General features: G+C 41.3%; 1 protein-coding gene across 1 annotated transcript in view; it reads right to left on the bottom strand.

The window, feature by feature from the left end:
- Positions 1–13,020, bottom strand: part of LOC123936224 (transport and Golgi organization protein 1 homolog) — a 101,764-nt gene that overhangs the window by 87,556 nt on the left and 1,188 nt on the right. The window contains exons 3-4 of the mRNA XM_045996893.1: positions 10,640–10,903; positions 10,231–10,371 (exon numbers count right to left, since the gene is read on the bottom strand). Coding sequence (XP_045852849.1) covers positions 10,231–10,371; positions 10,640–10,903 — 405 coding nt within the window. The remainder of the gene's footprint in view (positions 1–10,230; positions 10,372–10,639; positions 10,904–13,020) is intronic.

Genomic DNA, 13,020 nt, shown 5'->3' with positions numbered 1-13,020 from the left:
TACTCAATCTACTTAATACACAAGAAAGTAGTAGCAGAGCAAAAAAAAATACGTGACAAAGTTGATTTCATAATGACAAAGGGCTCTATTCCTCAAGACATAATTCTAGATGCTTAATCCATCTAATAAGCAAAAGAATTAAATCAGAAGTAAAAAGCAGCAAGATAGCTGGAAAATCCTCACATATTTGGAAATGAAGCAACAATTCAAAACAAAGCGTCAGCCAAAAGAGAAAGGGACGATCAGAAAATAGCTTGAGCCAAACGAAAATGAAATACATTATCAAATTTTATGGACTGTAACTAAAGTAATACTTGAGAAGTTAATTTATAGCATCAAATGCCTATACATGAAAAAAAAAGTCCTCAAATCAATGACCACACTGATACTTTAGGAAACTAGGAATAGAAGAGCAAATGACACTCAAAATAAGCAAAAGAAAGACCAGATCTGAAATCAAGACAAAACAAGATAAACAAAGAAGAAAAAAAAATCAAAATCTTGTTCAGAAAAATAAAATCAGAAAGACACAAATCATCAATAAGGAATAAGAAAGGGGACATCTCAATAGCTGCTACAGGAATTAAAATCAATGTACAAGAATGTACAAGACAGCTGCTACAGGTACCAAAAAGGATGATACAGGAATATTATCAACACCTTTCCTTCAATAAAATGGGCAAATTCCAACATTTCTTGAAAGGCACAAAGTGCCACAACTCATTCAAGAGGAAACAAATCATCTAAATATCCCTATACTCTTACAGAAATTTAATTTGTAGTTAAAATTTCCATAAGGAAAACTCTAGGCCCAGATGGCTTCACTGGTGAATTCTAACAAACGCTTCAAAAGAAATAATACCAATTCTATCCAAACTCTTCCCATAAAATGAGGAGAAGAAAAATGATGCGTCCCCAACTTATTCTAGGAGAGCCCCATCAGTCTAAATACAAAACCAAGTACACTGCCAGAAAGCTAAACCAATCTGACAGAGAGAGACAGAGATAAGGAGAGAGCAGGAGAGCTGAAGAGAGTTGGAGAAGCAAGCTCCCTGCGTCAGGACTCATGACCTGAGCTCAAGGCAGACACTTAACAGAGTCACCCAGGCATCCCAGATGCAAATACTCTTTAAAAAGAAAATAATCTAACTCAGATTACTGCCAAGAGAATACATAGTGGGATTTTTCCCAGGAGTGAAAGGCTGGTTTAGAATTCCAAAAATCAACCAATGCGATTCAGCTTTAAATATGAAAAACTGTATGACTGTCTTAAAAGATGCAGGAGAGGAAAAAAATGCAGGAGATGCAAAACAGGAAAATGTACTTGACAAATCCAACATCTATTCCTTAATTAAGAACTCTTAGCAAACTAGAAGAGAACTTCCTCAACCTACCAAAAACGACAGCTCATACCATACTTCATGATAAAAGACTCAGTGCTTTACTCCATTAAAACCCAAGAACAATGCAAGGATGTGAGCTCTTCACTACTTTCATTCAACACTGTTCTGAAGAGTTAAACCATGCAGTAGGTAAGAAGAGAAAAATAAAAGGCATCCAAATTGGAAAAGTAAAACTGTCTTAACTCACAGATAAGATCATCTATGGAAAAAAAAAAACTGCAAAATCCTCAGAAAGCTACTAGAATAGGTAACTTTAGCAAAAATGTAGTATAAGACATACGAAAGTAACTATTTGTAAGAATCAGCTAAGAACAACCAGAAATGGAAATCCTTAAAGTAGAAATGTTTGTAGAGCATCAAAAATGTGAAACACTTCGTGATGAATTTGACACAAGATATGCACAATTGGTACATTAAAACCCACAAAACACTGCTGAGAGAAGACCCAACCAAAGAGGAGGCCTAAAGAGGAGATGCCATTTTCAGGGATTTGAACACTGAACTAATCTGGTCAAGCAGTGTCAGTTTTCTACAAATTCAATGAATTCCAATAAAAAGCCATGCAGGCTTTTTTGTAAAAATTGACAAGGTGGGGTGCCTGGGTGGCTCAGTGGGTTAAAGCCTCTGCTTTCAGCTCGGGTCATGATCCCAGGGTCATGGGATCGAGCCCCGCATCGGGCTCTCTGCTCAGCGGGGAACCTGCTTCCTCCTCTCTCTTTCTGCTTGCTTCTCCGCCTACATGTGATCTCCATCTGTCAAATAAATAAATAAAAAATCTTAAAAAAAAGAAAAAGAAATTGAAAAGGTGGGGACGCCTGGGTGGTCAGTCATGGAAGCATGTGCCTTCAGCTCAGGTCATGGATATCAGGGTCCTAGGACTGGGTCCTGCACTGGGCTCCTTGCTCAGTGGAGAGCCTGCTTCTCCCTCTGCCTGCCTCTCTCGGACAAATAAATAAAAATCGTTTAAAAAATTTAAAAATTGACAGGGTAATTCTAAAACTTATATGCAAATACAAAGGATCTAGTAGAAGAGGCAAATTGACTTTGAAAATGAACAACATTAGTAGTCTTATACCCCCTGATTTCAAGACCTTAAAAAACAAGACTAAGACAGTATAGTACCAGTGTAAAGACAAAACAGACTGACGGAACAAGAGAGAGTCCAGAAACAGCATCAAATACACAGTCCAGTGATTTCACCAAGATGCCAAGGCAATTCAATGAACAAAGAATAATCTTTCCGATAAACGATGCCAGAATAACAGGATGGCCATATGTTTAAAACACACACACACACACACACACACACACACACACAACAAAGAAAAAACCCCAAACCCCCAAACCAGCTTACCTCACCCTTACCAATCTGTATACAAGTATCACTTCAAAACAGACTATATACCCTAATATGAGTTAAAACTGTAAAACTCCTACTAGAAAAAATCTGAGAAAATTTTGGTGATGTTGGGTTTGGCAAAGATTTTTTAAAATGACATAAAAAATAAAAGTTATAAAAGAAAACAAACAAGATTTCATCTAGTGTTCTTCAACAGACTTTTAAAACATACATCTGGGTAATAGGGAGGGCACGTATTGCATGGAGCACCGGGTGTGGTGCAAAAACAATGAAAAGAAATAAATAAAAAGTGTTACACTGAAAAGAAAGAAATAAAAAGTAAGAAAACAAACCAAACATCTGGGTGCCCCTGGGTGACTCAGTGGGTTAAAATCTCTGCCTTCTGCTCAGGTCAGGATCCCAGGGTTCTGGGATGGAGTCCTGCATCAGGCTCTCTGCTCAGCAGGAAGCCGGCTCCCCCCTCCTCCCGCCTGCCTCTCTGGCCTACTTGTGATCTCTGTCGGTCAAATAAATAAATACAATCTTTAAAAAAATAAAACTTACATCTGAACCTAAAATAAAGAACTCTCATAATTCATTAAGTCAACCAAACTTAAAAATGGGTAAAAGATATTTTAAAAACTTTAAAAAGATGGCAAATAAGCATTTGAAAATACCAATCTTTTTTACTTATTAGGAAAATACAAAACCACAATGAGATACCATCAGACACCCTCTATTTGCCTAAAAATTAAAAAGGCTATACAACAAGCCTGGCAAAAAGGTAGAACAACTGAACTCACACACTGCTTTGGCAATTTAACACACACAACCACTATAAAAAAATAAAATAAAGAAAGAAAGAGAGAGAGAAAGAGTGTGGCATTTTGCTAAAAAGTTAAAACACCAGTGATTTCACTGCTTTACACAAGTAAAATGAAAGTGTACGTCTACACAAGACTTGTCCAGGGATGTACAAGACAGCTTTATCTGTACTAGCCAGAAAGTGGATCTCAAATGTCCATCAACACGTGGATAGAGAAAACAGCAAAACAGGCATACAATGGAATAGTATTCAGCAATAAAAAGGGATAAACATGGATGAATCTCAAAATAAGCACGCTGATTTAAAGAAACCAAAGGAATTCCCAAAAGTACATACTGTAGAATCACAGTTACACAAAATCCAAGAAAATGCAAACTAATCTGTAGTTACAGAAAGCAGATCAGTGGTTGACTGGGGATAGAAAAGGGTAGAAGGAATTAACAAAGGGCAAGAGAAAAATTTTGGGGGTGACAAACACGACAATTCTTTTCTCTCTGCTGGTTGGTTTTCCAGGTTATTCTTTCAATGTGAGTATCTTAGAGGCCAATTACATTTTAATAAAGCTAGAAGGTTTAATAACCTTGATAACAAGATGGTTTTTTTTCTCCCAACTAATATACTTTTTAGTTTTTTTGAGAGGATTAATACAGAAATAGAGAAATGATGCATCACGGTATAAATTAATCTATGTGTTTTACTGTTCATTTTTAAAATTAGGAAATCAATTCTAGTTGTGCAGTTCTGTTTGAAAATGTACTCTAGAAATGCTATAAATACATCACTTTTTGGTAGAGCAAAGTATTTTCTCACTAGCTTTTACGTATTTTCAAAATGCTTTATCTTCATTCCTAGTAATTTTAATAGCCAATAGAGACTAACATTTTAGCTGTAAATTTAGGATCAATACCGTAATTACCATTACACACATACACACACAGAACACACCCCATAAAGTGTAACATGCACCTTTTCAGAAACAATCTATACTATCAGGGTTTCACCAAGGCATAAGTGGTTTTCCAGATGACTGGCAGAGTTCTTAGATCTAACTGCTTTACAACTTTATGTAATTTGGGTATGACTGTGCTCTTATATTCCCTAGAGCAGAGTAAAACCTTTACTCTTCTTCCCCATCTCCACACCAGTATCTGGTCCAGCAAAAAAACACAACCAGGCTAAGTTTAGCGATCAATATTCCAGTTAGCTCTTTCTTGCTTCCCATCATCTGAAAGTTTCTGTGGGGCTGGACACAGGGAGAGGTGGCACTTCTTTTCACCACTTTTGAATCCCTGAGTCTTGAAGAGCCAGAGCGAAGGGAAGAAAAGGAAACCAACTACCACTTGCCAGAAGCCTTCTTTTTTTTTAAATTCCAGGGCTTGGGTTGGTTAGTTTGTTAGAGCTGGAGCTGAATAGCGATAAAAAGGTTTAAACTTGGGGCGCCTGGATGGCTCAGTGGGTTAAGCCGCTGCCTTCGGCTCAGGTCATGATCTCGGGGTCCTGGGATCGAGTCCCGCATCGGGCTCTCTGCTCAGCGGAGAGCCTGCTTCCCTTCCTCTCTTTCTGCCTGCCTCTCTTGTGATTTCTGTCAAATAAATAAAATCTTTAAAAAAAAAAAAAGGTTTAAACTTACGATTAAAATGAATGTCTGGGATACATGAACAAAGTCATAGAAATTCGAGTGGAAAATGGCACAAACTGCTCTGCATTCATCAGCTGTTCTTAGCTGCAAAGCAGAGGAGGCCAATGAGATTGCTTTCTTTTTTAAGACTTCCTTTTTAATTTATTTATTTGACAGACAGAGATCACAAGCAGGCAGAGAGGCAGGAAGAGAGAGAGGAGTAAGCAGGCTCCCTGCTGAGCAGAGAGCCCCATGCAGTGCTGGATCCCAGGACCCTGGGATCATGACCTGAGTGGAAGGCAGAGGCTTTAACCCACTGAGCCACCCAGGCTCCCCAAGATTGCTTTCTTGATTCTCAAGTGGCAAGACTTAAAAATGTGCTCATTCATATACAATAAACAGTATTCCACAATTTAATACAAATATCTGCCAAACTGAAGGTCAAATTATAATCCTCCAGAACAGACCTATAGAAAAATTCTGATTTATCTGCTAACTACAAATGTTCTTATTCAAAAGGACAATCCATCAGCCCAAAAGCCTGTTCTTAATGGAAAGGAAAAAAAATACAATAAAACTGCATTCTGTAGCTTACTTTTTATAATCTAGATAGGTTGGCTCAATTGCATAAAGGTAAGAGAGTTTTTTTTTTTAAAGATTATTTATTTATTTATTTGACAGAGAGAGATCACAAGTAGATAGAGAGGCAGGCAGAGAGAGAGGGAAGCAGGCCCCTTCTGAGCAGAGAGCCCGATGCGGGACTCGATACCAGGACCCTGAGATCATGACTTGAGCCGAGGGCAGTGGCTTAACCCACTGAGCCACCCAGGCGCCCCAGTAAGAGAGTTTTTATGATGAAAGACTATGTAGCAGACACCACCCATGAATGCCAAGTTATCACTTTAGCTCAGACCTCTTTCCTCACAAATCTGATTTGTTTGCACTGGGGTTAAAAAGTTAAAATGACACAAAAATAGTCCAGATATATCTGTCATTATGTTAGAATTTCAACGACTTTCCACCACTTTAACATACTAGTACTAAAACTTTGCAGAAAACTACCGCAAATTTAAATTTCACTGTATAGAGAAGACACTTGAGAAAGTAAAGAGGTATAAATACAACCCTCATTTCGAAAACAGTATTTCATATAAAACTAGAGGGAATGGATAGAGGATGGACGAATAGGAAAAAATAATTAGGCCTACTGATCTATTTACTTGACAAGAATCAATGAACTGGAAACAAAGCAAGCTTCTGGGGCTTGCAAAAGGAAACTGAAAAGTAAAGATTACATTGGTCACTCAGAAGAACAAAGAAAATATCCTTCTACAATCTTCTGAGCATGTTCTGAATAAAATTAATTCTGAAAATACACCTTTCAAAACCACGAGAGGATCACAATGATTCAAGTTACCACTAGCTGATTTGACAAATACGATTAAGCCCAACACTAAGTTTAGCCAAAGTTCCCCAGTTAGGGATCAACATGCTGCTGTGTACTAAAATTACTCATGTCTGAATAGGACATTTCCTGTTTGCAAATGTTTTTACAACGAGGTATGGATTTTGGAAGGTTGCATGTAAATCTCTTTAGAAGCCAACTTGCAGTTCAGCATTAGTCTCTCTTTTCACTGAGAATTGATAGATTCTCAAAGTTTGTGTTCCATTAATGAAATGCTTATTAAGAGTTACCAAACTTAAAATGTCACAAATTCCTATGGACCAGAACATTCCAAATCATCAGACGTATCCTCTCTCATGAAATTCATTATTACATCAATGGCTTTTAGAAATACTGATATACAGGGGTACGTGGATGGCTCAGTTGGTTAAGCATCTCCCTTTGGCCTAGGTCATGATCCCAGGGTTCTGGAATTGAGCCCCACATCGGACTACCTGTTGGGTGGGGAGCCAGCTTCCCCCTCCCCCAACCCCCCCCCACCTGGTGTGTGCTCAATTCCAGGCACACAGGCATTCTCTGTCAAATAAACAAATGAAATCCAAAGAAAAGAGAAGATAAAACAGACAATTTAAGAGGCTTCATTTATAAAACGGTACCAACTGAAAGGGAAAGATAACCTAGGACTTCAATCTGAAAAATAACATAAAATACCAGTATCTAAATTATTAAAAGTTCAAAAGATTGTCCAGCCCACCTCTTGAAAATCCCTTGCTAAGTAAGGGAAGCCCAGTCATCTGGAATCCTATTCAGCTGTAAAACTGCCAAGAAAAAAAGAGACTTCATGATCTTGTCAACTGGAATCCTTTTCCTCCTTAAGTCGTTCTGTATCTAGACACCACTCTAGTCACTGTTCTACCAGCTGTTTCAAGATAGCTCCCGTTTCTAAAGCCTGAAGCCAGCAAGCACAGAACAAAATGGAATGTCAGAGAAAGGCATTTTCTAGTTCTCCTGAGGTGACCCTTTTTAAAACAGACCCTGGTTGAGAAGACTTCTATTTTGCAATAAATTGTTGCCTCAACTGTGAGCAAAGGAGCAGGTATGAACTCAAAAGGGCCTAATAAAGGGACCTAATGTTAAGAGACTATGCAAAGGGATGCCCCCTCCCTGCTCCGCCTGGGTCAGTCAGGTAAGCCACTGTCTTGGGCTCAGGTCATGATCTCAAGGTTCTGGAAAGGAATCCTGCATTGAACTCCCTTGCTCAGTGGGGAGCCTACTTCTCCCTCTGCCTGCAACTCTGCCTGCTTGTGTGCTCTCTTTCTCTGACAAATAAATAAATTAAAAAACAAACAAAAAAAGGAAGTGAGAGACTATGCAAAGAGGGGCACCTGGGTGGCTCACTCCTTTGGCCTCTGCCTTTGGCTCAGGTCTTGATCCCAGGGTCCTGGGATCCAACCCTGCACGGGGCTCCCTGGTTGGCAGGAAGGCTGCTGCTTCCTCTCCTACTCCCTCCGCTTGTATCACTTCTCTCACTGTCATTCTCGGTGTCAAATAAATAAATATATAAATCTCTCTAAAAAAGAGGCTATACAAAGAGTAAAATTAAAAACTAAAGAGAGGAAGTAAACAAATATTTGGCAGTATTTCCAAGTCATTTGCCAACTGCTTTTTAAAAATTTTAATAGACAGGGGCGCCTGGGTGGCTCAGTGGATTAAGCCGCTGCCTTTGGCTCAGGTCATGATCTCAGGGTCCTGGGATCGAGCCCAGCATGGGGCTCTCTGCTCTGCAGGGAGCCTGCTTCCTCCTCTCTCTCTGCCTGCCTCTCTGCCTACTTGTGATCTCTCTATCAAATAAATAAATAAAATCTTTAAAAAATAAAAATAAAATAAAAAAATAAAAATTTTAATAGACATACCCTATTTGCAGAAAAAAACTCTCCAATATAGGACATTATTTTAAAAAGGAAAGATTTTAAAACTAGAGATTGGGAGAATGGATTACCCTTTAAAAGTTACACCTAAGAGTACAGAAGCTGTAGCACAATAAGACCTTGCCTCTGAAGATTTAACAGTGTGTCAGTGGCACTATCCTTGGCCATGGGGGCTTCAAATTTAAATCTGGGACAAAAATGTAAAAAGGAAATTCCACCACAAAATGAAATGCACAAAGTTCTTCAATGACCACAGAAAAAACGAATTGAGAGGTTTCCCAAGAGTTTACATGAGCTGGGTCTTACATCTGAAGGTGGCTTTTACCAAGTAAAACTAAGAGGTGGAAAGTCTTCAGGCGACACAGTGACATGAGAGAACATGCTGAGGAACACAAGTTTGACCACGGTAAGAAGTGGCAAAGATGAGCTGGTAGATAGGACAGAGCCAGACCATGAAGGGGCCTCACAGGTCGTTTAAGGAAACAAGGCAATACCTCCTCAGGCAATCAGGCAACAACCAAGCATTCTAGGCAGACAAGCTACATGATCTATGTGTTTTCTAGAGAGATCATTGGACACCTGGCGGAGCAAAGCTACTCCAAGAGTTCAGGTGCAGGTCTGTACCATAGAGATTTGCAATGAATGAAGTGTACAATGAACTGAAAAATTTAAGAGTGAGGACTTAAATTAAGGTGGTAGTGACAGGAATACTGGAGGAATAAAACAACAGAATTTGGCATCTGACTGCTGCAGTTGGTGTCTAATGATGCCTATAAACTGCTGGCTGTAGAGACAGTAATACCGTTTTCAGAAAAAAGCTTATTAAAAACAATAGGAATGTGAAGTTGGAAAAGATCTGAGTCAAGTGCAATGGTGCAATAGAATCCCAGCTGGGAATGGAAACTCTAAGGCTCATTTCATTATCTGTAAAATGCAGAGAAGTATCATACCCTTAAAAGGATTAAAGAGACAGTCCATGAAATCGGCTTAATAGAGTACCTATTTGTTAAATGCAGGTTAAGTGGTGGCCCTTATCAGCATTCCAATTACGGTGAGTGCAAGTTACTGATGAAGACTAGATGAGGTGTCCCACTCTTCTTCCTGTTACCCAATGAAGCTGTTTCTAGGTCTGTTGTTCCAATTCCTCCCTCAATAACAGCTGTTCCATAAATACTAAGCATGAAAAAGTGCAAATGAACACCTGTTCTAATAGAACCAAACTTTACCTTGGGGCATAACACAGTATTAGCTATTTCAGTCATACACTTTCCAGAAAAGAAAAACAGAAGCACTGAGTCTTTCTTTTAATTAAGCAGCAAAGATTATGACGACCCCTAGGGCTGTAGTACAAGATTCTGTAGTTAATACACCTTCCACAGCAGGTGTTTTGACAGAAAGCTCTTACCACCCACCCTTTTGGGGACCGAAACAGTGACCAGGGAAGGCACGGGGTGCCCCCAACGGCACCGCGCAACCTCTGGCCTGGACCATGCTGCCTAGCACAGAAGGTGGCGATGGTGGGACCCTGGGAAAGACCGCCTCGGGCACAGTAAGCTGGCCTACTTGTGGACTTGAGCATCATGCTAGGGGGCCAGCAAAGGAGCTGCGGGCTGTATCTGGACAGAGTGAGCAGGGGCAGCCCAAGGCCTGCGACAGGGAGTGGGCCCGCTCCTTCCCTCTCCCCTCCCAGGCTCCTGCCCTCCCTCCCTACCTGGTTGAATCACCCTTGCCTGCGACCTGCGACCAGTGGTGGGGGCGGCAGGCCGCTGAGCAGGAGGTGGCAGGGCTGCTGTGCACACAGCCACCTTCCACCAGCAGGAGCGACTCTGCCCGCCCCCGCTGCCGCCCCCCCCTGCCCCCGCCCCGGGATCTTCATCTTAGCCGCTTCCCCCCCTCAAGCCCCGGGTGGCTCCTGGGCATAGTCGTTGCCGCTCACCCCTGACCCCAACCCTTCCTCCCCTTCCACCCCCTCAGCTCCAAGCAGGTACCTAGATGGGCTCTTCTTGATGCCCATAGTGTTGGATGGGCTGTATCCCCACCCGCCCCCTTCAAAGCCGAAACTAATGCCACTCCCATGAGAAACACCCTCTGCCCTTCCCAGAGCCCTTCCAAAGCCCTACCTCAGCCGCTGGGTCTCAAGCTCCTGCTGCCACCTCGCCACTTGCGCCTCCCTAGCTGCCAGTATGGAGAGTAGACCATCTCCGGCCTGCGTGGCCTCCAGAAGGGAATGATGAGTTGGGGGTCCTGGGAGCCATGGCAGGAAGGGGGGGGGGGAAGGGCAGGGTGTGGCGTGGGTGGAGGACGTGGGCTGGGCTGTCCTGCGGGTGCCCGGAAGGGTGTGCTCCCTGGGGTCGCCTGGGCCTGCTGGTGACCCGGCGGCCCAGCTGGCGGAACATGAGAGCCCAGCAAGCAGAGATGGGCTCTGAACCCTGCAAGTCCGCCTTAAGGGGCTGTCACGGGAACCCTGCCTGGAATCCGCCCCCAGGGAAGCAGTTCTGCACACTCTGCAGAACTTGCAGCTGCACTGGGTCTTGCAACTGCCAGCGCTGTTTGCTATGCCTCCAGGCTTGGAGTGCCCTGGGAGCCAGCGGGCCTCTTTCTTTTGGCCCGGGTTCCCCTGTTTCCTTCTGTTCTTCTGCCACCAGGAGCTTTGGAGCAGCCTCTGCTAAAGTCCTGGCCTCCTTGAGATACCCCAGTCCTAAGCCCCTTCCCAGGCACCAGAGGCAGGAGAGAACTGTGCCCAAAGGGTGTGGCACAACTAAAGGTTCCCCAAAGCCCTACTCAGGGACACCAACTCCCGCTTGAGACACCCCCAACCCCCACAGACCCTAAATACGGCGTTTCCCTAGGGAATTTGCTCACTAAAGGCCCTTCAAATAAATACTAAGCATGAAGAAGTGCAAATGTGCACTTGTTCTAAAAGAACGAAATTTTACCTTGGGGCATAACACAGTATTAACTAACTATTTCAGAAATACACTTTCCAAAAAAAAAAAATAGAAAGAAAAGAAAAAAAGAAGCACTGAGTCCTTCTTTTAATTAAACAAGACTATGACGACCCCTAGGGGTGTAGTACAGGATTCTGTAGTTAATACTCCTCCCACACCAGGTGCTTTGACAGAAAACTCTTATCTTAAAGATCTGTAAATAGGAGGATAACTGAATCTAGTCATCTGGTCAGTCTGTGATGAGTTTAAGTTCTTAGACTGGGAAAGAGAAGAACAAATATTTTTAAGTCCATAAATGAAAGATTAGTAGTGAAGGATTTCAAAATAAAAACCTTAATCATACCTTAATTAAGGAAATTTCAACTATACATACTTTTTAAAAAATATTTTGTTTATTTGACAGAGAGAGAGCATAAGCAGGCAGGGTGGCAGGCAGAGGGAGAAAGAGAAGCAGGCTCCTCGCCTAGCGAGGAGCCCGATGAGGGACTCGATCCTAGCACTCTGGCATCATGACCTGAGCAGGAAACAGCTGCTTAACCGACTGAGCCACCTGGCATCCCACGACTACACATACTCTTGCCAAAAAGTTTTAACAGATAAAATCTTCCTATTCAGAGATTCAGAAATGTGTATCTACTGACATATCCTGGGGGTGGAAGAGTGAGACATCAAAATAAATTATTTTATATTTATAATAGGCTTTAGACAATAAATAAAAATATTTATTTTATAATAGGCTTTAGACAAGTCATTTGGCATCATGATATTTCATTATTAGAAAGTGCCAAAACTGACATAAATCACAGTATAACTGGAGGAACCAAGAAATCACCCAGTTCCATGAATTTCAGGGAACTTCAATTAACTGCAACCCACGGTTTAAAATCCCAACTGGCATATGTGTCTACACATACATAATATCCTTCAATGTGGTATTTTTAAAGCTTTTATCCACAACATAATTGCAGTAAACAGACACTGTGTATACTGAAACTTTTAAGACACCCTATAGCACTGAGAAAAACACAAAAATCTATGAAACATCATTAAATCAAATTTCAGTTAGTCTGGACAGCCACATCCCACAATCCTCACAACCCTTCAATAAAGAAAAAAAAAACTCTAATTGGAGAATTTCATGTTGCTAAGATTCAAAAAAATCAGAAATGAGTTCTTCATAAAGAATGCTGAGGCGTTCTTAGTACATTTACAGGTTTGGTAGACAAGAAGAGAGGGACCCTCAAGAAGAGAGGCACAGAATGAGGAGGCTGGGGGCAAGGGGAAGCAGATAAAGGGGCAAAGAACACTTTACCTACCCACCTCCCCCAATTATCACTCCGTCTTCAGCACCAAAATGCAATCTCCCCTCTTATAAATAAATGTCAATGATGTACACAAAAAGTACAGGTCACAATGAATTCACTGTCATACATTTGGTTCCAGAGTACTCAACAACAAATTACAAGACTTGTGACTCCCTCAATTTACTTTTTTCTAAAGATTTTTTTTTAAAGATTTTATTTATTTATCTGACAGACAGAAATCACAAGTAG

Source organism: Meles meles, unplaced genomic scaffold (genome assembly GCF_922984935.1).
Source record: "Meles meles unplaced genomic scaffold, mMelMel3.1 paternal haplotype, whole genome shotgun sequence".
Taxonomy (NCBI): domain Eukaryota; kingdom Metazoa; phylum Chordata; class Mammalia; order Carnivora; family Mustelidae; genus Meles; species Meles meles.
Note: the sequence above shows the minus strand (reverse complement) of the source record. Positions and strands in the feature narration are given on the sequence as shown.